General features: G+C 43.0%; 1 protein-coding gene across 3 annotated transcripts in view; it reads right to left on the reverse strand.

The window, feature by feature from the left end:
- The window catches only part of LOC139396894 (DNA cross-link repair 1C, PSO2 homolog (S. cerevisiae)), a 26,071-nt gene extending 5,266 nt beyond the window's left edge, over positions 1–20,805 (reverse strand). The window contains exons 1-12 of one of the 3 annotated variants that reach the window (XM_071143819.1): positions 20,179–20,805; positions 19,985–20,036; positions 19,692–19,776; positions 19,541–19,600; positions 19,365–19,420; positions 14,976–15,077; positions 5,301–5,373; positions 4,858–4,998; positions 4,068–4,169; positions 3,750–3,886; positions 3,588–3,642; positions 3,408–3,496 (exon numbers count right to left, since the gene is read on the reverse strand). In XM_071143819.1, coding sequence (XP_070999920.1) covers positions 3,408–3,496; positions 3,588–3,642; positions 3,750–3,886; positions 4,068–4,169; positions 4,858–4,998; positions 5,301–5,373; positions 14,976–15,077; positions 19,365–19,420; positions 19,541–19,600; positions 19,692–19,776; positions 19,985–20,036; positions 20,179–20,287 — 1,061 coding nt within the window. In that variant the 5' untranslated portion in view covers positions 20,288–20,805. The remainder of the gene's footprint in view (positions 1–3,407; positions 3,497–3,587; positions 3,643–3,749; positions 3,887–4,067; positions 4,170–4,857; positions 4,999–5,300; positions 5,374–14,975; positions 15,078–19,364; positions 19,421–19,540; positions 19,601–19,691; positions 19,777–19,984; positions 20,037–20,178) is intronic. The other 2 variants (XM_071143821.1, XM_071143820.1) reach the window with 2 other exon arrangements.
- Between the last annotated feature and the right edge of the window lie 2,574 nt (positions 20,806–23,379).

Below are 23,379 nucleotides of genomic sequence, written 5' to 3' on the forward strand. Positions count from 1 at the left end.
CAGGCTATGTGGGGTGGCCAGTCCTCATCTGGCTGCGCCGGGTGGAGATTATAACAGAACATGGCCAAGATGTTCAAATGTTCATAAATGACCAGCATGGTCCAATAATAATAAGGCAGAACAGTTGAAACTGGAGCAGCAGCACGGCCAGGTGGACTGGGGACAGCAAGGAGTCATCATGTCAGGTAGTCCTGACCCCTACGTCAACAGTAGGGATTCTTCAATAAAGTCATTGTCATTCAACGAGAGAACTCGTTTTCATACAAAAAATTTCTGCACCAAACATTTTAGTTAAATGTGAATTTGTGCGACTAATTTTGACAACTTGAGTTGATTCTGATTATTTTGAGGAAGTGTATAATGGCTACGGCGTCTCAATGGACAAACCGTACTATTGATGTTTTTCAAGCGAAGGTCTTTTAAGGGATTTATGGAGCACACGTGTTGAATTCAGCTAGCCAGGTACAGCTAGCCGTGTTCAACTAGCCTGGTCACCCAGCTAGTTGAACCCAACGAACTGAAGCATGCTGACGCCTTTAGGGTGTTGGGGGTAAGGGCTGGGGTGTAAGGGGGTTGGCCGGCTAAGGTATTTGTATTTATTATGGCAGCAGCTACTCTTCCTGGGGTTTATTATGGATCCCCATTAGTTCCTGCCAAGGCAGCAGCTACTCTTCCTGGGGTTTATTATGGATCCCCATTAGTTCCTGCCAAGGCAGCAGCTACTCTTCCTGAGGTTTATTATGGATCCCCATTAATTCCTGCCAAAGCAGCAGCTACTCTTCCTGGGGTCCAGCAAATTGAAGGCAGTTTATACCATTTTCACAACCTACTGTGTGCCCTCATGCCCCTACTCCACCACTACCACATCCATGTGTATGTATAGTGCGTGTGTTAGTGTGTATGCATGTGTCTGTGCCCATGTTTGTAATGCTTCACAGTCCTCGCTGTTCCATAAGGTTTTAAAAAAAATCTAAATCTACTGCTTGCATCAGTTACCTGATGTGGAATAGAGTTCCATGTAGTCATGGCTCTATGTAGTACTGTGCGCCTCCCATAGTCTGTTCTGGACTTGGGGACTGTGAAGAGACCTCTGGTGGCATGTCTTGTGGGGTATGCATGGGTGTCCTAGCAATGTGCTAGTAGTTTATACAGACAGCTCGGTTCATTCAACATGTCAATACCTCTCAAAAATAAAAGTAGTGATGAAGTCACTCTCCTCCACTTTGAGCCAGGAGAGATTGACATGAATATTTATTAATATTCGCTCTCTGTGAACATCCAAGGGCCAGCCATGCTTCCCTGTTCTGAGACAATTGCAATTTTCCTAAGTCCTTTTTTGTGGTACCTGACCACACGACTGAACAGTAGTCCAGGTGCGACAAAACAAGGGCCTGTAGGACCTGCCTTGTTGATAGTGATGTTAAGAAGGTAGAAACTAGGGCCTGTAGGACCTGCCTTGTTGATAGTGATGTTACGAAGGTAGAAACTAGGGCCTGTAGGATCTGCCTTGTTGATAGTGATGTTACGAAGGTAGAAACTAGGGCCTGTAGGACCTGCCTTGTTGATAGTGATGTTAAGAAGGTAGAAACTAGGGCCTGTAGGACCTGCCTTGTTGATAGTGCTGTTAAGAAGGTAGAAACTAGGGCCTGTAGGACCTGCCTTGTTGATAGTGATGTTACGAAGGTAGAAACTAGGGACTGTAGGACCTGCCTTGTTGATAGTGCTGTTAAGAAGGTAGAAACTAGGGCCTGTAGGACCGGTCTTGTTGATAGTGTTGTTAAGAAGGTAGAAACTAGGGCCTGCAGGACCTGCCTTGTTGATAGTGTTGTTAAGAAGGTAGAAACTAGGGCCTGCAGGACCTGCCTTGTTGATAGTGTTGTTAAGAAGGTAGAGCAGAGCTTTCTTATGGACAGACTTCTACCCATCTTAGCTACTGTTGTATCAACATGTTTTGACCATGACAGTTTACAATCTAGTGTTACTCCAAGAAGTTTAGCCATCTCAACTTGCTCAATTTCCACGTGATTTATTACAAGATTTAGTTGGGGTTTAGTGAGTGTTTTGTTCCAAATACAATGCTTTTAGTTTTATAAATATTTAGGGCTAACTTATTCCTTGCCACCCACTCTGAAACTAACTGCAGCTCTTTGTTGAGTGTTGCAGTCATTTCAGTCGCTGTAGTAGCTGATGTGTATAATGAGTCATCCGCATACATAGAAACTCAGGCTTTACTCAGTCAGTGGCATGTCGTTAGTAAAAATTGAAAACAGCAAGGGTCCTAAACAGCTGCCCTGGAGAATGCCTGATTCTACCTGGATTATGTTGGAGAGGCTTCCATTAAAGAACACCCTCTGTGTTCTGTTAGACAGGTAACTCTTTATCCACATTATAGCAGGGGGGTGTAAAGCCATAACACATATGTCTTTCCAGCAGCAGACTATGATCAATCATGTCCAAATCTGCACTGAAGTCTAACAAGACAGCCCCCACAATCATTTTATCATCAATTTCTCTCAGCCAATCTTCAGTCATTTGTGTAAGTGCTGTACTTGTTGAATGTCCTTCTCCATAAGCGTGCTGAAAGTCTGTTAATTTGTTTAGGGTGAAATAGCATTGTATCTGGTCAAACACCATTTCTTCCAGAAGTTTACTAAGGGTTGGTGGTAACAGGCTGATTGGTCGGCTATTTGAGCCAGTAAAGGGGGCTTTACTATTCTTAGGTGGCAGAATGACTTTAGCTTCCCTCTAGGCCTGAAGGCTCACACTCTCTAGTAGGCTTGGATTGAAGATGTGGCAAATAAGAGTGGCAATATCGTCTGCTATCATCCTCAGTAACTTTCCATCGAGATTGTCAGACCCTGGTGGCTTGTCGTTGTTGATAGACAACAATAATCACCTCCTAGACACTGACTTTATGGAATTCAGAAGTACAATTATTGTCTTTCATAATATGGTCAGATATACCTGGATGTGTAGTGTCAGTGTTTGTTGCTGGCATGTCATCCCTAAGTTTGCTTATCTTGCCAATGAAAAGTAATTCAAGTAGGTTGCGATGAATGAGCCATCTGTTTCAATGAATGAAGGAGCAGAGTTGGCTTTTTATCCCAAAAATGTCATTTAAGGTTCCCCAAAGCTTTTTACTATCATTCTTTATATCATTTAACTTTGTTTCGTAGTGTAAGGGGTTGGGGTATGGGGGTTGGGGGGTATTGGGGTTGGAGTATTAGGGGGGTTGGGTTATTAGGGGGTTGGGGCATAATGGGGTTGGGGCATGTTGGTATGAGTATTAGGGGTTTGGGGCATAATGGGGGTTGGGGCATAATGGGGTTGGGGCATGTTGGGGATTGGGGTATTAGGGAGTTTCGGTGTAGAGAAGACATTCAGTGTATAGAGGATGACTGGCTCACAGCTCCGTGACATCAGCGTGAGTTCGGCCAATAGGAATGACACTGGGGTAGATGTTGATTGGCTGGAGATAAGACAGGAAGTCTTTTATCTGAAAACAGGAAGAAGAGAAGAGTATCACACACAGAGGCAGACAGGCACAGACCGAGGCAGACAGACAGATAGGCAGGCAGGTGTCTCACCTCAGAGTAGGATGAGTGGAAGGAAAAGCAGGCTCTGTAGGAACTGGCACCTGTCCTGAAAACATTACACATCTGTGTAAGATAATGTGTATGTGTTTTTCTGTGTGTGTGTGTGTTTCTCTGAGTGTGAGTGTGTGTGTGTGTTTCTCTGAGTGTGTGTACCTGACGATAACCTTAGTCCTCTGTGTTCTCTCTCCAAACCACATAGTGGAGGGTTTGATACTGATGATGCTTAGAGGAGTTCCATCTGATGCCGAGGAGCCACACGGCAGCCTGCTGGCAGGAACAAACTCCTCATCCTACACAACGACATGTTTCTATTGGTTAGGACTCCTCATCCTACACACATGTTTCTATTGGTTAGGACTCCTCATCCTACACACAACATGTTTCTATTGGTTAGGGCTCCTCATCCTACACAACAACATGTTTCCATTGGTTAGGGGTTTCTAAGAGAAAGGGGGCGTGTAACAGCGTTACCTTGGGGTGACGGCAGGCATGGATCTGAGTGGCTCGATCCGTGGTCACATGACTCAGAATCTCTGGCATCTTCTTAAACATGTCCAGGCTTTTGACATGAATCTACAACACATCATGTGTCATTATTTGTCATGCTTAACAAAGTGTATGTTTAAAATAAATCTTATTTGGTATCGGCGTCCCATCCATGGGACAGTTGAGCTAACGTAGGCCAATGTGATTAGTATGAGGTTGTAAGTAACAAGAACAGTCATATCTGATATTGTCAGAAAGCTTAAATTATTGTTAATCTAACTGTACTGTCCAATGTACAGTAGCTATTACAGTGAAAGAATATCATGCTATTGTTTGAGAGTGCACCGTAATGAACTTAAAGTTATTAATAAACAAATTAGGCACATTTGGGCAGTCTTGATACAACATTTTTAAGAAATGCAATGGTTCATTGGATCAGTCTAAAACTGCACATACTGCTGCCATCTAGTGGCCAAAATCTAAATGTCACCTGGGCTGGAATAATACATTATGGCCTTTCTCTTGCATTTTAAAGATAATGGTACAAAAAAAAGTTATCTTTCTTTGTATTGTTATTCTCCTACATTCATTTCACATTTCCACAAACTTCAAAGTGTTTCCTTTCAAATGGTACCAAGAATATGCATATCCTTGCTTCAGGATATGCATATCCTTGCTTCCTGAGCTACAGGCAGTTAGATTTGGGTATGTCATTTTAGGTGGAAATTGAAAAAGGTGGGGGATCCTTAAGAGGTTTTAAGTGTTGGTCACCTACCTGTGTGTGAAACTCGTCCCCCAGGTTAGTGAAGAGGTATTCATATCCATATGCAGCTTTACAATTCAGCCACACTGTATGGTACACACTCCTACTGACCCAGTCCTGTACCAGCCCCCGGATAGCATGTAGACACGTCTCCTAAACACACACACACAGTCCTGTACCAGCCCCCGGATAGCATGTAGACACGTCTCCTACACACACTCTGCAGCTCTCTCTCTCCCCCCTCTCTCTCTCTCTCCCCCTGTAGCTCTCTCTCTGTAGCTCTCTCTAGCTCTCCCCTCTCTCTCTCTCGCTCTATAGCTCTCTCTCTGTGTAGCTCTCTCTCTCTCTCTCTCTCTCTCTGTGTAGCTCTCTCTCTCTCTAGCTCTCGCTCTGTGTAGCTCTCTCTCTCTCTGTGTGTAGCTCTCTCTCGCTCTCTCAGAATCCCACACACTCACCCTGCTGGGGATCTGGTAGAAGCGAGGGTCGTAAAAGGTGGAGTCCAGATACACACTCTTGATGTCTTTCACCCTGAAACAACACAGCACACTGTCTGTCTGGCATTGGAACTGAGGACCACTGTATATTGCCTAGGTTTTACTTGGTGTGTTCTCTCCTGTGTGCTGGTTAGGGCTCGGATGACAAGACAGTTTTAGGGTCGAGGAGGTTTAATGACGCTGATTTACAATATGGGCATGAACATCACAGTGGATTATGGTCAACTTGTCTAAATGTAGATGTTCCAATCAGCGGCTTGTATGTGTGGAGGCCTGGAGATGCTAAACATGTTTGTTGATTAACGGTCAATTACCATGAGACGCTGTCATGACCGCCACAGCCCTATATGGGCACATATTGTGAATCTTCAGCATCATCAAACCATCTCCACTATAATCCACTGTCTTGTCACCTGGGCACATATTGTGAATCTTCAGCATCATTAAACCATCTCCACTATAATCCACTGTCTTGTCACCTGGGCACATTTTGTGAATCTTCAGCATCATTAAACCATCTCCACTATAATCCACTGTCTTGTCACCTGGGCACATATTGTGAATCTTCAGCATCATCAAACCATCTCCACTATAATCCACTGTCTTGTCACCTGGGCACATTTTGTGAATCTTCAGCATCATCAAACCATCTCGACCATAAAACACTAAACTAATCAAATACAAATTCACTATAATTGTAGGCTAACTCTGAATTTGTTTAATTTAGGCTATACCAGTTATCTTTTTTTGTGTCATGTATTGTATAACAGCACAATCATTTATTTTTTCCGGGTTTGGGCTCATACAGTGCATTCAAAGTATTCAGACCTCTTGACATTTTGTTATGTTACAGCCTTATTCTAAAATTGAGGAAGTTGTTTTTCCCCTCATCAATCTACACAATACCCCATAATGACATCACAATACCCCATAATGACATCACAGTACCCCATAATGACAAAGCAAAAACTGAATTTATTTTTTAATTTTTAAAATATGTTTACATAAGTATTCAGACCCTTTACTCAGTACTTTTGTTGAAGCACCTCTGTCAGATTACAGCCTAGTGTCTTCTTGGGTATGATGCTACAAGCTTGGCACACCTGTATTTGGGGGAGTTTCTCCCATTCTTCTCAGCAGATCCTCTCCAGCTCGGTCAGGTTGAATGGGGAGCATCGCTGCACAGCTATTTTCAGGTCTCTCCAGAGATGTTTGATTGGGTTAAATTCCCGGGCTCTGCCTGGGCCACTCGACATCCAGAGACTTTTCCCGAAGCCACTCCTGGGTTGTCTTGGCTGTGTGCTTAGGTTCGTTGGTCTGTTAGAAGGTGAATCTTCGCCCCAGTCTAAGGTCCTGAGTGTATTGGCCAGGTGATGAGCGGCGCCTGGTTCTCCAGACGTGACACTTGGCATTCAGGCCAAAGAGTTCAATCTTGTTTCTCATGGTCTGAGAATCCTTTAGGTGCCTTTTGGCAAACTTCAAGCGTGCTGTCGTGCCTTTTACTGAGGATAATTATAAAATAAAATAAAAATCTTAGTGTAACAACTGTTTTAGAAAGTCTGTCCACTCTACCATAAAGGCCTGATTGGTGGAGTGCTGCAGAGATGGTTGTCCTTCTGGAAGGTTAACCCATCTCCAAAGAGGAACTCTGGAGCTCTGTCAGAGCGACCATCGGGTTCTTGGTCACCTCCCTGACTGGGCGGCCAGCTCTAGGAAGCGTCTTGGTGGTTCCAAACTTCTTTCATTTAAGAATGATGGAGACCACGGTGTTCTTGGGTACCTTTAATACTGCAGATATTTTTTGGTACCTTTCCCCAGATCTGTGCCTCGACACAATCCTGTCTCGGAGCTCTACGGAGGATTCCTTCAACCTCATGGCTTGGGTTTTGCTCTACCTATCAACTGTGGAACCTTACATAGGACATGATTTGGAAAGGCACACACCTGTCTATCAATTGAATTTAGCACAGGTGGATTCCAATCAAGTTGTAGAAACATCAAGGATGATCAATAAAAACAGGATGCACCTGAGCTCTACAGTATTTTGAGTCTCAGAGCAAAGGGTCTGAATACTTACGTAAATAAGTTATTTGTTTACTTTTAATACATTTGCTAAAATTAACAACTTTTGGCTTTGTAATTATGGGGTATTGTGTATCGATTAATGTGAGGAAACATTCTAAAATGGATTAGATACATTTAACAAAATGTGGAAAAAATGAAGGGGTCTGAATACTTTCCTTAGGCCCTGTGTTGGACCATGCCAAGGTAGGCCAGTTGAGAACAACTTCTCATTTACAACTGCGACCTGGCCAAGATAAAGCAAAGCAGTGCCACACAAACAACAACACAGTGTTACACATGGAGTAAACAAAACGTACAGTCAATAACACAGTAGAAAACAAAATCTATATACATACAGTGTGTGCAACTGAGGTCAGATTAGAGAGGGAAGGCAATCAATTGGCCATAGCGGTGAAGTCATAACAATTTAGCATTAACACTGGAGTGATGGATGTGCAAGTAGAGATACTGGGGTGCAAAGGAGCAAAGAAAATAACAATATGGGATGAGGTAGTTGGGTGGGCTATTTACAGATGGTCTCTGTACAGGTGTAGTGATCTGCTCTGACAGCTGGTGCTTAAAGCTATTGAGGGAGATATGGGTCTCCAGCTTCAGTGACTTTTTCAATTCGTTCCAGTCATTGGCAGCAGAGAACTGGAAGGAAAGGCGGCCAAAGGAGGAATTGGCTTTGGGGGTGACCAGTGAAATATACCTGCTGGAGCGCGTGCTACAGGTGGGTGCTGCTATGGTGACGAGTGAGTTGAGATAAGGCGGGGCTTAACCTAGCAAAGACTTATAGATGACCTGGAGCAAGTGGGTTTGGCGACAAATATGAAGCGAGGGCCAGCCAACGAGAGCATACAGGTCGCAGTGGTGGGTAGTATATGGGGCTTTGGTGACAAAACGGATGGCACTGTGATAGACTGCATCCAATTTGCTGAGTAGAGTGTTGGAGGCTATTTTATAAATGACATCGCCGAGGTCGAGGATCGGTAGGATGGTCAGTTTTACGAGGGTATGTTCGGCAGCATGAGTGAAGGATGCTTTGTTGCGAAATAGGAAGCCGATTCTAAATTTAATTTTGGATTGGAGATGCTTAATGGTTGAGTTTATTTTATTTTTACAGGGACCGTGCACATTAATCAACGTTTCAGTAAAAGTGACAGTTTTAGCCAACCGGCTAATTTTCAACTGCAGTCCCTGGGCAGGTTATTAAAAACAATTACAATAAAGACAATCATTGAGCAGTGAGCACACGCAGAGCAACATGGGGCAAGCAAGACATAGCATACAGACAGAACAACATAGGACAAGCAAGACGTAGCATACAGACAGAACAAAAACCAGCAAGACAAAATTCATAAAAGCAACTAAGTGTTTCCACACCACAAGCTACAGACAACATGGAAAGCGGCAACACACAGCTAGGGATTATGTTCACAAATCTGATTGACCTTTAGCCATGTCTTCATGCATTTTGTGAAAGTGTGATATGTGGTGCAGTTGTGTGTCTGAAGGCAGTGTATTCCAGACATGGGAAACTCTCACAGAGAAAACGGATTTACTAAAGGTGCTTTTCCTTAAGGGAAATACAGTCACCTCATTGTAGACCTTGTGGATCTGCTGCCATTGTTTGGGTTTTCTGTTTAACAAAAATTACTGAGTGGAGGGGGAGCCAGGCCATTTAGGATCTTGAATACAAGACATGCGTCGGTGTATTGCACAAGATTTTCCCAACTCAGGAGCTCATGCTTTCTGAGGATGTAACAGTGATGATGGCTATTGGGCTTCCTATCAAGCTCTTTGAGAGCCTGTTTGTAGACAGACTGAATAGGTTTTAATACAGCAAACTTGGGCCCAACTAGTCAAGCAGTATGTTAAGTGGGGAAGAATCATAGATGTGAAGTACAGTTTTGCTACCGCTATAGTCAAACAATTTCATATAAATCGGAAATTATCTAGGTTGAATTTGGTTATTTGAATGACCTTTTCCACATGCTTTTTAAAAGAGAGGTTGGAATCAAGTATGATGCCAAGGTACTTAAAATCAGAAACCACCTGGAGCTTCTCCCCTGACACACAGACATCTGGCTCAGTAGCATCTGTTGCCCTATTTGTGAAGAACATGCAAACAGTTTTTTTCACATTGAGATGCAAACACGAGTCACTGAGCCACTTTGTAACCTGGACCATTACAGTAGTGAGTTCTTGTGCAGCTTGTTGTTTGCTCTTTGCATGCACATATCACTGTATCATCTGCATACATTTTAACTTCAGACCCAGTACAGACAGAAGGCAGATCATTAATGTACAGGCTGAACAGGAGGGGCCCCAGTATTGACCGTTGGGGCACGCCCACATCATAGCTAAGAGTGGGTGACAGCTCATTGCTCACTCTGACACACTGAGCTCTGCCTTCAAGGTATGATTTCATCCATCTCAAGGCATCGGGGGAAAAGTTGAACTTGGACAATTTTGTGATGAGAATCTCATGGTTAACAGTATCAAAAGCCTTCCTTAGGTCCAGAAACACAGCCCCAACAACACCCCCTTTGTCCATGTGAGTCTGGAAGGAGAGTTTACAGTCTAACCAGACACCTAGGTATTTGTAGTTGTCCACATATTCTAAGTCAGAACCGTCCAGAGTAGTGATGCTGGACGGGCGGGCAGGTGCGGGCAGCGATCGGTTGAAGAGCATGCATTTAGTTTTACTTTGAGAAACCAAGGCTGTTGAGTCTGCCGATAAGAATGTGGTGATTGATGGAGTCAAAAGCCTTGGCCAGGTCGATGAATACAGCTGCACAGTAATATCTGTTATCGATGGCGGTTATGATATTGTTTAGGACCTTGAGCGTGGCTGAGGTGCACCCATGACTAGCTCGGAAACCAGATTGCATAGCGGAGAAGGTACGGTGGAATTCAAAATGGTCGGTGATCTGTTTATTAACTTGGCTTTCGAAGACCTTAGACAGGGTAGGATAGATATAGGTCTGTAGCAGTTTGGGTCTAGAGTCTCACCCCCTTTTAAGAGGGGGATGACAGCAGCAGCTTTCCAATCTTTGGGGATCTCAGACGATACGAAAGAGGTTGAACAGGCTAGTAATAGGGGTTGCAATAATTGCGGCAGATAATTTTAGAAAGAGAGGGTCCAGATTGTCTAGCCCAGCTGATTTGTAGGGGTCCAGATTGTCTAGCCCAGCTGATTTGTAGGGGTCCAGATTGTCTAGCCCAGCTGATTTGTAGGGGTCCAGATTGTCTAGCCCAGCTGATTTGTAAGGGTCCAGATTGTCTAGCCCAGCTGATTTGTAAGGGTCCAGATTGTCTAGCCCAGCTGATTTGTAAGGGTCCAGATTGTCTAGCCCAGCTGATTTGTAAGGGTCCAGATTGTCTAGCCCAGCTGATTTGTAAGGGTCCAGATTGTCTAGCCCAGCTGATTTGTAAGGGTCCAGATTGTCTAACCCAGCTGATATGTAAGGGTCCAGATTGTCTAGCCCAGCTGATATGTAGGGGTCCAGATTGTCTAGCCCAGCTGATTTGTAGGGGTCCAGATTGTCTAGCCCAGCTGATTTGTAGGGGTCCAGATTGTCTAGCCCAGCTGATATGTAGGGGTCCAGATTGTCTAGCCCAGCTGATTTGTAGGGGTCCAGATTGTCTAGCCCAGCTGATATGTAGGGGTCCAGATTGTCTAGCTGATTTGTAGGGGTCCAGATTTTGCAGCTCTTTCAGAACATCAGCTATCTGGATTTGGGCGTAGGAGAAATGGGGGAGGTTTGGGTAAGTTGCTGTGGGGGGTGAAGGGCTGTTGACTGGGGTTGGGGTAGCCAGGTGGAAAGCATGACCAGCCGTAGAAAAATGCTTATTGAAATTCTCAATTATAGTGGATTTATCAGTGGTGACAGTGTTTCCTAGCCTCAGTGCAGTGGGCAGCTGGGAGGAGGTGCTATTATTCTCCATGGACTTTATAGTGTCCCAGAACTTTTTAGAGTTTGTGCTACAGGATGCAAATTTCTGTTTGAAAAGGCTAGCCTTTGCTTTCCTAATTGCCTGTTAATATTGGTTCCTAACTTCCCTGAGAAGTTGAATATCGCGGGGGCTATTCGACTTCAATAGCATGGCTGTAGTAGCTTAATGCTCTACAACGTGACTTCAATAGCATGGCTGTAGTAGCTTAATGCTCTACAACGTGACTTCAATAGCATGGCTGTAGTAGCTTAATGCTCTACAACGCGACTTCAATAGCATGGCTGTAGTAGCTTAATGCTCTACAACGTGACTTCAATAGCATGGCTGAAGTAGCTTAATGCACTATAACGTGACTTCAATAGCATGGCTGTAGTAGCTTAATGCTCTACAACGTGACTTCAATAGCATGGCTGTAGTAGCTTAATGCTCTACAACGTGACTTCAATAGCATGGCTGTAGTAGCTTAATGCTCTACAACGTGACTTTAATAGCATGGCTGTAGTAGCTTAATGCTCTACAACATGACTTCAATAGCATGGCTGTAATAGCTTAATGCTCTACAACGTGACCTCAATAGCATGGCTGTAGTAGCTTAATGCTCTACAATGTGACTTCAATAGCATGGCTGTAGTAGCTTAATGCTCTACAACGTGACCTCAATAGCATGGCTGTAGTAGCTTAATGCTCTACAACGTGACTTCAATAGCATGGCTGTAGTAGCTTAATGCTCTACAACGTGACTTCAATAGCATGGCTGTAGTAGCTTAATGCTCTACAACGTGACTTCAATAGCATGGCTGTAGTAGCTTAATGCTCTACAACGTGACTTCAATAGCATGGCTGTAGTAGCTTAATGCTCTACAACGTGACTTCAATAGCATGGCTGTAGTAGCTTAATGCTCTACAACGCGACTTCAATAGCATGGCTGTAATAGCTTAATGCTCTACAACGTGACTTCAATAGCATGGCTGTAACAGCTTAATGCTCTACAACGTGACTTCAATATCATGGCTGTAGTAGCTTAATGCTCTACAACGTGACTTCAATAGCATGGCTGTAATGCTCTACAAGACAATACAACACTAGGCTATACAACGTGACCTCAATAGCATGGCTGTAACAGCTTAATGCTCTACAACGTGACTTCAATAGCATGGCTGTAACAGCTTAATGCTCTACAACGTGACCTCAATAGCATGGCTGTAGTAGCTTAATGCTCTACAACGTGACTTCAATAGCATGGCTGTAGTAGCTTAATGCTCTACAACGTGACTTCAATAGCATGGCTGTAGTAGCTCTACAAGACAATACAACACTAGGCTATACAACGTGACTGATTAAAGGGGAGCCTCACACAACTGAATGATCTTGAAATGTAAACTTCTAAACAGTTTGGAATGAAATATCTATATAAAGTACATTATATAATTACAGGGTATATAAACAAAGTACTGAGGGACATTATCCTATACAAACACAGGGCTAAATGTCAAAATAATATGACACTGAAAGCTGATCTAGCAAGCCTGCAGTAGCTAGCTCACGGCAGCTAAACACTTCATTAGCAGAACCACTAAATATGACTAACGTGGGCAAGTGCATAAACACTTACAAATCAGCAAGGAGGCACACTGGCAATGGTTAACACAACAAGAGCTAACTGGTGGGAAAACACAGGATGGATGGCACTTTGTCACTAGACTCCTCTCAGCATGCTCTGCTCCACTTCACAGCTCTGATATGATAAACTTCTATGTAGTATTTGGTAGTCATTTTGTCTGTATATACTGTAAGTAGTATATGTGTGTACCTTCTCCCAGAGTGGAGGAGTTCTATGTATTGTACTATGATAAGTAATATACACTGCTCAAAAAAATAAAGGGAACACTTAAACAACACAATGTAACTCCAAGTCAATCACACTTCTGTGAAATCAAACTGTCCACGTAGGAAGCAACACTGATTCACAATACATTTCACATGCTGTTGTGCAAATGGAATAGACAACAGGTGGAAATTATAGGCAATTAGCAAGACACCCCCAATAAAGGAGTGGTTCTGCAGGTGGGGACCACAGACCACTTCTCAGTTCCTATGCTTCCTGGCTGATGTTTTGGTCACTTTTGAATGCTGGCGGTGCTTTCACTCTAGTGGTAGCATGAGACGGAGTCTACAACCCACACAAGTGGCTCAGGTAGTGCAGCTCATCCAGGATGGCACATCAATGCGAGCTGTGGCAAGAAGGTTTGCTGTGTCTGTCAGCGTAGTGTCCAGAGCATGGAGGCGCTACCAGGAGACAGGCCAGTACATCAGGAGACGTGGAGGAGGCCGTAGGAAGGTAACAACCCAGCAGCAGGACCGCTACCTCCGCCTTTGTGCAAGGAGGAGCAGGAGGAGCACTGCCAGAGCCCTGCAAAATGATCTCCAGCAGGCCACAAATGTGCATGTGCCTGCTCAAATGGTCAGAAATAGACTCCATGAGGGTAGTATGAGGGCCCGATGTCCACAGGTGGGGGTTGTGCTTACAGCCCAACACCGTGCAGGACGTTTGGCATTTGACAGAGAACACCAAGATTGGCAAATTCGCCACTGGCGCCGTGTGCTCTTCACAGATGAAAGCAGGTTCACACTGAGCACATGTGACAGAGTCTGGAGACGCCGTGGAGAACGTTCTGCTGCCTGCAACATCCTCCAGCATGACCGGTTTGGCGGTGGGTCAGTCATGGTGTGGGGTGGCATTTCTTTGGGGGGCCGCACAGCCCTCCATGTGCTCGCCAGAGGTAGCCTGACTGCCATTAGGTACCGAGATGAGATCCTCAGACCCCTTGTAAGACTTTATGCTGGTGCGGTTGGCCCTGGGTTCCTCCTAATGCAAAACAATGCTAGACCTCATGTGGCTGGAGTGTGTCAGCAGTTCCTGCAAGAGGAAGGCATTGATGCTATGGACTGGCCTGCCCGTTCCCCAGACCTGAATCCAATTGAGCACATCATGTCTCGCTCCATCCACCAACGCCACGTTGCACCACAGACTGTCCAGGAGTTGGCGGATGCTTTAGTCCAGGTCTGGGAGGAGATCCCTCAGGAGACCATCCGCCACCTCATCAGGAGCATGCCCAGGCGTTGTAGGGAGGTCATACAGGCACGTGTAGGCCACACACACTACTGAGCCTCATTTTGACTTGTTTTAAGGACATTACATCAAAGTTGGATCAGCCTGTAGTGTGGTTTTCCACTTTAATTTTGAGTGTGACTCCAAATCCAGACCATGGGTTGATAAATTTGATTTCCATTGATAATTTTTGTGTGATTTTGTTGTCAGCACATTCAACTATGTAAAGAAAAAAGTATTTAATAAGAATATTTCATTCATTCAGATCTAGGATGTGTTATTTTAGTGTTCCCTTTATTTTTTTGAGCAGTATATATATATATATATTACTTACAGGACGACTGATCCTGTTGAAGTGTACCTATGATGAAAATTACAGGCCTCTCATCTTTTTAAGTGGGAGAACTTGCACAATTGGTGGCTGACTAAATACTTTTTTGCGCCACTGTGTGTGTGTATGTATGTATGTATATGTATGTACGTGTGTGTGTGTGTGTACCTGCTCCCAGAGTGGAGGAGTTCTATGCGGGAGGCGTCTCCCTTCGCCAGTCGGAAGTCTCCTGTGTACAACACCGTACCCTGGGCCCCCTCTACCAAGAACCTACACACAAACAAACTAGGGTTGGGAGATATACAGATTTTCATACCTTCATATCGTTCCTGTACCATAACGGGGTATACGGTACGAATGAATGAATGAAATACAGTGCCTTGCAAAAGTGTTCGGCCCCCTTGAACTTTGCGACCTTTTGCCACATTTCAGGCTTCAAACATAAAGATATAAAACTGTCTTTTTTTGTGAAGAATCAACAACAAGTGGGACACAATCATGAAGTGGAACGACATTTATTGGATATTTCAAACTTTTTTAACAAATCAAAAACTGAAAAATTGGGCGTGCAAAATTATTCAGCCCCTCTACTTTCAGTGCAGCAAACTCTCTCCAGAAGTTCAGTGAGGATCTCTGAATGATCCAATGTTGACCTAAATGACTAATGATGATAAATACAATCCACCTGTGTGTAATCAAGTCTCCGTATAAATGCACCTGCACTGTGATAGTCTCAGAGGTCCGTTAAAAGCGCAGAGAGCATCATGAAGAACAAGGAACACACCAGGCAGGTCCGAGATACTGTTGTGAAGAAGTTTAAAGCCGGATTTGGATACAAAAAGATTTCCCAAGCTTTAAACATCCCAAGGAGCACTGTGCAAGCGATAATATTGAAATGGAAGGAGTATCAGACCACTGCAAATCTACCAAGACCTGGCCGTCCCTCTAAACCTTCAGCTCATACAAGGAGAAGACTGATCAGAGATGCAGCCAAGAGGCCCATGATCACTCTGGATGAACTGCAGAGATCTACAGCTGAGGTGGGAGACTCTGTCCATAGGACAATAATCAGTTGTATATTGCACAAATCTGGCCTTTATGGAAGAGTGGCAAGAAGAAAGCCATTTCTTAAAGATATCCATAAAAAGTGTCGTTTAAAGTTTGCCACAAGCCACCTGGGAGACACACCAAACATGTGGAAGAAGGTGCTCTGGTCAGATGAAACCAAAATTGAACTTTTTGGCAACAATGCAAAACGTTATGTTTGGCGTAAAAGCAACACAGCTGAACACACCATCCCCACTGTCAAACATGGTGGTGGCAGCATTATGGTTTGGGCCTGCTTTTCTTCAGCAGGGACAGGGAAGATGGTTAAAATTGATGGGAAGATGGATGGGGCCAAATACAGACCATTCTGGAAGAAAACCTGATGGAGTCTGCAAAAGACCTGAGACTGGGACGGAGATTTGTCTTCCAACAAGACAATGATCCAAAACATAAAGCAAAATCTTCAATGGAATGGTTCAAAAATAAACATATCCAGGTGTTAGAATGGCCAAGTCAAAGTCCAGACCTGAATCCAATCGAGAATCTGTGGAAAGAACTGAAAACTGCTGTTCACAAATGCTCTCCAACCAACCTCACTGAGCTCGAGCTGTTTTGCAAGGAGGAATGGGAAAACATTTCAGTCTCTCGATGTGCAAAACTGATAGAGACATACCCCAAGCGACTTACAGCTGTAATCGCAGCAAAAGGTGGCGCTACAAAGTATTAACTTAAGGGGGCTGAATAATTTTGCACGCCCAATTTTTCAGTTTTTGATTTGTTAAAAAAGTTTGAAATATCCAATAAATGTTGTTCCACTTCATGATTGTGTCCCACTTGTTGTTGATTCTTCACAAAAAAATACAGTTTTATATCTTTATGTTTGAAGCCTGAAATGTGGCAAAAGGTCGCAAAGTTCAAGGGGGCCGAATACTTTCGCAAGGCACTGTATATCTCAGTGCCAGTAAAAAATTTGGACAAACCTACTCATTCCAAGGTTTTTCACTATTCTCTACATTGTAGAATAATAGTGAAGACATCAAAACTATGAAACAACACATTTGGAATCATGTAGAAACCAAAAAAGTGTTAAATTATATTTGAGATTCTTCAAAGTAGCCACCCTTTGCCTTGATGACAGCATTGCACACTCTTGTTATTCTCTCAACCAGTTTCATGAGGTAGTCACCTGGAATCCATTTAAATCAACAGGTGTGCCTTGTTAAGTGTTAATGCATTTGAGCCAATCAGTTGTGTTGTGAAAAGGTAGGGGTGGTTTACAGAACATAGCCCTATTTGGTAAAAGAGTCCATATTTTGGCAAGAACATTTCAAATGAGCAAAGAGAAATGATCGACATTACTTTAAGACATGAAGGTCAGTCAATCCAGAAAATGTAAAGTACTTTGAACATTTTTCAAGTGCAGATGCAAAAACCATCAAGTGCAATGATGAAACTGGCTCTCATGAGGACCACCACAGGAAAGGAAGACCCAGAGTTACCTCTGCTGCAGAGGATAAGTTCATTAGAGTTACCAGCCTCAGAAATTGCAGCCAAAACAAATGCTTCAGAGTTCAAGTAACAGACACATCTCAACATCAACTGTTCAGAGGAGACTACGTGATTTTTTTCATTTTTATTTAACTAGGCAAGTCAGTTAAGAACAACTTCTTATTTACAATGACGGCCTATCGGGGAACAGTGGGTTAACTGCCTTGTTCAGGGGCAGCTCGGTGATTCAATCCACCAACCTTTCGGTTAATGGCCCAACACTAACCACTAGGCTACCTGCCGCCCCGAATCAGGCATTCATGGTCGAATTGCTGCAAAGAAACCACTACTAAATGACATCAATAATAAGAAGAGACTTGCTTGGGCCAAGAAACACAAGCAATGGACATTAGACTGGTGGAAATCTGTCCTTTGGGCTGATGAGTCCAAATTTTGTATTTTTGGTTCCAACCGCCGTGTCTTTGTGAGACGCTGAGTAGGTGAACGGATGATCTCCGCATGCGTGGTTCCCACCGTGAAGCATGGAGGAGGTGGTGTGATGGTGCTTTGCTGGTGACACTGTCTGATTTATTTAGAATTCAAGGCACACTTAATCAGCATGGCAACCACAGCTTCTGCAGTGATACGCCATCCCATCTGGTTTGTGATTTATTTAGAATTCAAAGCACACTTAACCAGCATGGCTACCACAGCATTCTGCAATGATACGCCATCCCATCTGGTCTGCGCTTAGGGGAATATCATTTGTTTTTCAACAGGACAATGACCCAAAACACCTCCAAGCTGTGGAAGGGCTATTTGACCAAGAAGGAGAGTGATGGAGTGCTGCATCAGATGACCTGGCCTCCACAATCAACAGACCTCAACCCAATTGAGATGGTTTGGGATGAGTTGGACTGCAGAGTGAAGCAAAAGCAGCCAACAAGTGCTCAGCATATGTGGGAACTCCTTCAAGACTGTTGGAGAAGCATTCCAGGTGAAGCTGGTTGAGAGAATGCCAAGAGTGTGCAAATCTGTCAAAGGCAAAGGGTGGTTACTTTGAAGAATCTAAAATATATATTTTGATTTGTTTAACACTTTTTTGATTGTGTTATTTCATAGTTTTAATCTTCACTATTTTACAATGTATAAAATAGTAAAAATAAAGAGAACCCCTTGAATGAGTAGGTGTCCAAACTTTTGACTGGTACTAATATATACAAATAACACAGTACTAGTTCTTGATACACACGGGAAACTGTTCTTGACGCAAACCGGTGCGCCTGTACACAAAACATTAAGAACACCTGCTCTTTCCATGACAGACTGACCAGGTGAAAGCTATGATCCCGTATTACTGTCACTTTGTTAAATCCATTTCAATCAGTGTTGATGAAGGGGAGGAGACATGTTAAAGAAGGATTTTTAAGCCTTGAGATAAATGAGACATGGATTGTGTATGTGTGCCATTCAGAGGGTGAATGGGCAAGACAAGAGATTTAAGTGCCTTTGAATGGCATATGATAGTAGGTGCCAAGCGCAGCAGTTTGAGTCAAGAACTGCAACGTTGCTGGGTTTCTCACACTCAACAGTTTCCTTTGTGTATCAAGAATGGTCCACCACCCAGAGGACATCCAGCCAACTTGACACAACTGTGGGAATCATTGGGTCAGCTTCCCTGTGGAAAGCTTTTGACATCTTGTAGTGTCCACGCCCCAACAAATTGGGGGGGAGGCAACTCAATATTAGGAAGGTGTTCTTATTGTTTGTACACCCACCTTTGTAATATTGAGTTGCACCCCTGAGATCATTTAGTCAGTACATCTTAGCTAGGGAAATGATAGTTAGAAACAGTGGCGTAGCATGCACCCCCGCGAGGCTCAGAGCCCAAGTCTAACTAACACACACAAGCTAGGTGATACGTCATATTACCAGAAACACACACAAGCTAGGTGATACCACAAACACAAGCTAGGTGATACCACATAAGCACACATAGATGCACGCACACACAATACTCACATGACCGAGCCTGGACAGTGACCTGCAGGAAGCAGAGTAACCACAAGTTCTTCTCTCTGTGGACACACACCCACACACAATATCAGTCATCAAAGAGTCAGTCATATAGCAAACTAACAGCGATCAGCCCTTATGACCCTCTATCTATATGTTGTAATGATGAACCGGTGTCGTACCTCTCCTGAAGCCTCGTCTATTAAAGTGATTAGTGTGGGACTCTCCAGTTCCAAAGCAACCTAGACAAACAGAAGCACATCAAAATTATACAAAACAAATTTTGCCTAGCAATAGGTCCATAACTAAGATTTTTGAAAATTAACTACTTACTATGTGATCTTCCCAGAAGGCATATTTTGGATTGCTCAGCAACAGTTCCTTAGTTACAAATGAACAGTACAGTTTGACTGTCAGACTGGAACAAATGAACAGTACAGTTTGACTGTCAGACTGGAACAAATGAACAGTACAGTTTGACTGTCAGACTGGAACAAATGAACAGTACAGTTTGACTGTCAGACTGGAACAAATTAACAAAGACAGTAACGTTAGACCTTCAACATCAGTTAGCCATCCTTTGTTTCACTGAACTTTCACACCATCAAAATAAAACGTGATATCACCTGAATTTCAGCTTTCTTTTCAATTGAGGCCCCTTCAGCCCCTTCATGTGATCTGCAGAAAATACATGATGTAAGTAGAGCTAACGTTAGCTAGTTACATGTCCACTGTGTGCCAGTTAAGAGCACATACTGGCTAGTTATCTTTAGCTAACTGCTGTTTGGCTCTCACTGTATCTCAAAGAGTCTTTCTTTACCTTTGTGGCAGTGAGATAAAAAATAAGCCCTTGCATGTAGATTCTCCCTGTCAAACCGATCCAGCGACATGTTGGGATACTCCTTCATGCGACCCGCGAACGAACTCATTTTGACTGAAGATTAGCTCCAATAATTTCCTCAACTTCAACCCATTCGTTGACTAGCTGACATTTCGGCGCATTTTGGTCGGGATACTTGAATAGCTGCCGTTAGCTAAGCCACCTAGTGGATGGGAGCCAAAACGTTTCCACTGTCAGCATTGTATCTGAATTTAAACCTGCTCACAATAACTACGTTGCCAGCATTTATCTTTTCTACCAGTATTACCATAACAACACCTTGTTAAAGAAGAAGAAGGAAGGAAAGTTGGGTTGCTAGCATATATCTGTGCTACCAGTAGACAATTACCATAACAACACATTGTTAAAGAAGAAGAAGAAGAAGAAGAAGGAAGGTTGGGTTGCTAGCATATATCTGTGCTACCAGTAGACAATTACCATAACAACACATTGTTAAAGAAGAAGAAGAAGAAGAAGGAGGAAGGTTGGGTTGCTAGCATATATCTGTGCTACCAGTAGACAATTACCATAACAACACATTGTTAAAGAAGAAGAAGGAAGGAAGGAAGGAGGGAAGGGAGGGAGGAAGGAATATTGGGTTGCTAGGCAACTAAAGACAAGCCTCCTCGTCATCTCTTGGATCTGTGAGTTTTGCCCCGTTCAGCTGTAAGTAACATGTGGTATCAGCTACTTAATCAAATTGAGAAACAAATGTATAGCTAGCTAGCCAGATTCAGTCTATTTTCTAACTGTGACTTCTATATTATATCATAGCCTGAAGCTAGTGCTAGCAAGTTTAATTCAAATATTGGCGTTAGCTAGTTAGCTTCTGTACGTTTGGCAACGTTACTGTGCAAATTCAATTCGATTGGTTTCGGGCACGAATATTAAAACTGAAATCAGCTTTAAGAAATGTATAGATACAATTTTTTCGGCAATAAGATGGTTAGTGTGTAAGAATTAAGAGAACAGTTCTGCCTGCTCTCCCCTCTACTATTTCCTGTACCGAGACTGGCTATCTGACAAGTGGTAGGCAGAACCACCTGCTGCACCCATCTGCTCTCTATCCCCCAGGACAGGAGGACGGGGAGAAATAGAAAATCAGCCTTACCCTACTTCTGCCACCTAATTCATATTCAGGATGCCCTTCCCCATATAACCTACTATGTAATTGCCATTCTTTTAAAATTGTGTTTTATTGTTTATTTAGTTTTCCTTTATGTATTTCAGTGTCCATGACTGTCATGTCAGTATATAGAGATACTTGAACTTGTCTAACTGAGCCCACTATTTGCTCCTGTAGGTCGCCTGTGGACATCCTCTCTGCAGCATAATGTCTTGTGCAGCCTACTTAGATGGCAACGCAACGCCAAAGTCCATGAGCAGAGCCAAACAATGGACTGACGAGGTGGAGAACTTATACAGATTCCAACAGGCAGGCTACAGAGATGAACTGGAATACAAACAAGTAAAGCAAGTTGACTTGGTAAACAACTTAAATGAATCCTTATCACTGGCTAAAAGCATTGCCACTGACAGTTGGTTCACTACAAGATGAATGTGTCACTGTGGCATTGCTTCTTTGTCTTAGATCGACAGGTGGCCTGAGACTGGGTTTGTGAAGAAGCTTCAGCGTCGAGACAACACATTCTATTACTACAACAGAAAAAGAGAATGTGAAGACCGGGAAGTCCATAAAGTGAAGGTCTATGCATATTAAGTCAGGAGTGTCCAGCAATCTCTTTTCCATTTCCAATATCTTTTGACATGTTTTTGAAGAAGACGTCTGTAGGAAGGAAGGCAGCACCATCCCAGCTGTGGAATGTAGACCAGTTCACTGAATAAAGGGTGTGAGGCTGAAGCTGTCTGATGTGTGTGAACCTGTGATGGGAGGTATGTGTGTGTTATAAGAGTCCTTTTGATGAGTGTTTTGTTGTGGATCCAGATGAACTATTGAACTGTGTGAGAGGGGATTATAGACTGGGGCTATCACACCCTCATCATGTGATATTGTGATGTTAGTATGAGGACTGGGATTTCCGTCAACAAAATAAAATACCTAAAGTCTGACCCCCTAACAGGGATATTCACATACCAGTACACTAACTATGATTCACATATACCAGTACTCCCAAATACAACATAGAGCTGCTGAGCACATGTTCTGCTGCATGACATTCATGGTTATTCTATTAACATACATTTCTATATGAATGTTGTGTAAAGTTGCATCCTCCTGGGTACTCCTGTGGGGGATATGGGGCTCAGTTAGAGTGGACTGAGAGCTGAACTGGTATGACAGTTAGCAGGTGGGTAAAACACTACAACTATTTAGGTTAAGTATTGGTCCTGACGAATATACTTACAAGTCTACAATGATCATTCATATGATATGAAGATAACGACTGGATTTTCCACTGGTGTAAAGTATTTCAGTAAAATTACTGGAAAGTTCTACTTAAGTAGTTTTTCTGGGTATCTGTACTTTACTATTCATATTTTTTACAACTTTTAGTTCACTACATCCATAAAGACAATATTGCACTTTTTATTCCATACATTTTCCCTGACAACCCAAAGCACTCTTTACATTTTGAATGCTTAGCAGAACAGGAAAATTGTGAAATTTACACACTTATCAAGAGAATGCGTGGTCATCCCTACTGGGTATGTTCTGGCGGACTCACTAAACACATATATGTTTTGTAAATAATGTCTGAGTGTTGGAGTGTGCCTCTGGCTATCCATACATTTTCAAAACAACAATTTATACTTTTACTTTTGATATTTAAGTATATTTTAGCAATGAAATGTACTTTTGATACTTAAGTATATTTAAAACCAAATACTTTTTGACTTTTACTCAAGTAGTATTTTACTGGGTGACTTTTACTCAAGTATGACAAATTGGGTACTTTTTCCACCACTGGGATTTCCATAAACATTTCTGCAGAATGGTGTCCCTAAAAAGGTTTGCATTAATCTACACTCATCAAATCAATTAAAACAGACCCATTAATGCATGTGAAATAGGTTAGTACATTGTATTGAATCATGTCAACTCTTGCCGAAATGTGTACCGCCGTAATAAGATATTTTGCCTTTAAGAGTACTGTCACGTTCCCTTTAAGCTGCCCGGCT

Source organism: Oncorhynchus clarkii, unplaced genomic scaffold (genome assembly GCF_045791955.1).
Source record: "Oncorhynchus clarkii lewisi isolate Uvic-CL-2024 unplaced genomic scaffold, UVic_Ocla_1.0 unplaced_contig_4352_pilon_pilon, whole genome shotgun sequence".
Classification (NCBI taxonomy): Eukaryota; Metazoa; Chordata; class Actinopteri; order Salmoniformes; family Salmonidae; genus Oncorhynchus; species Oncorhynchus clarkii.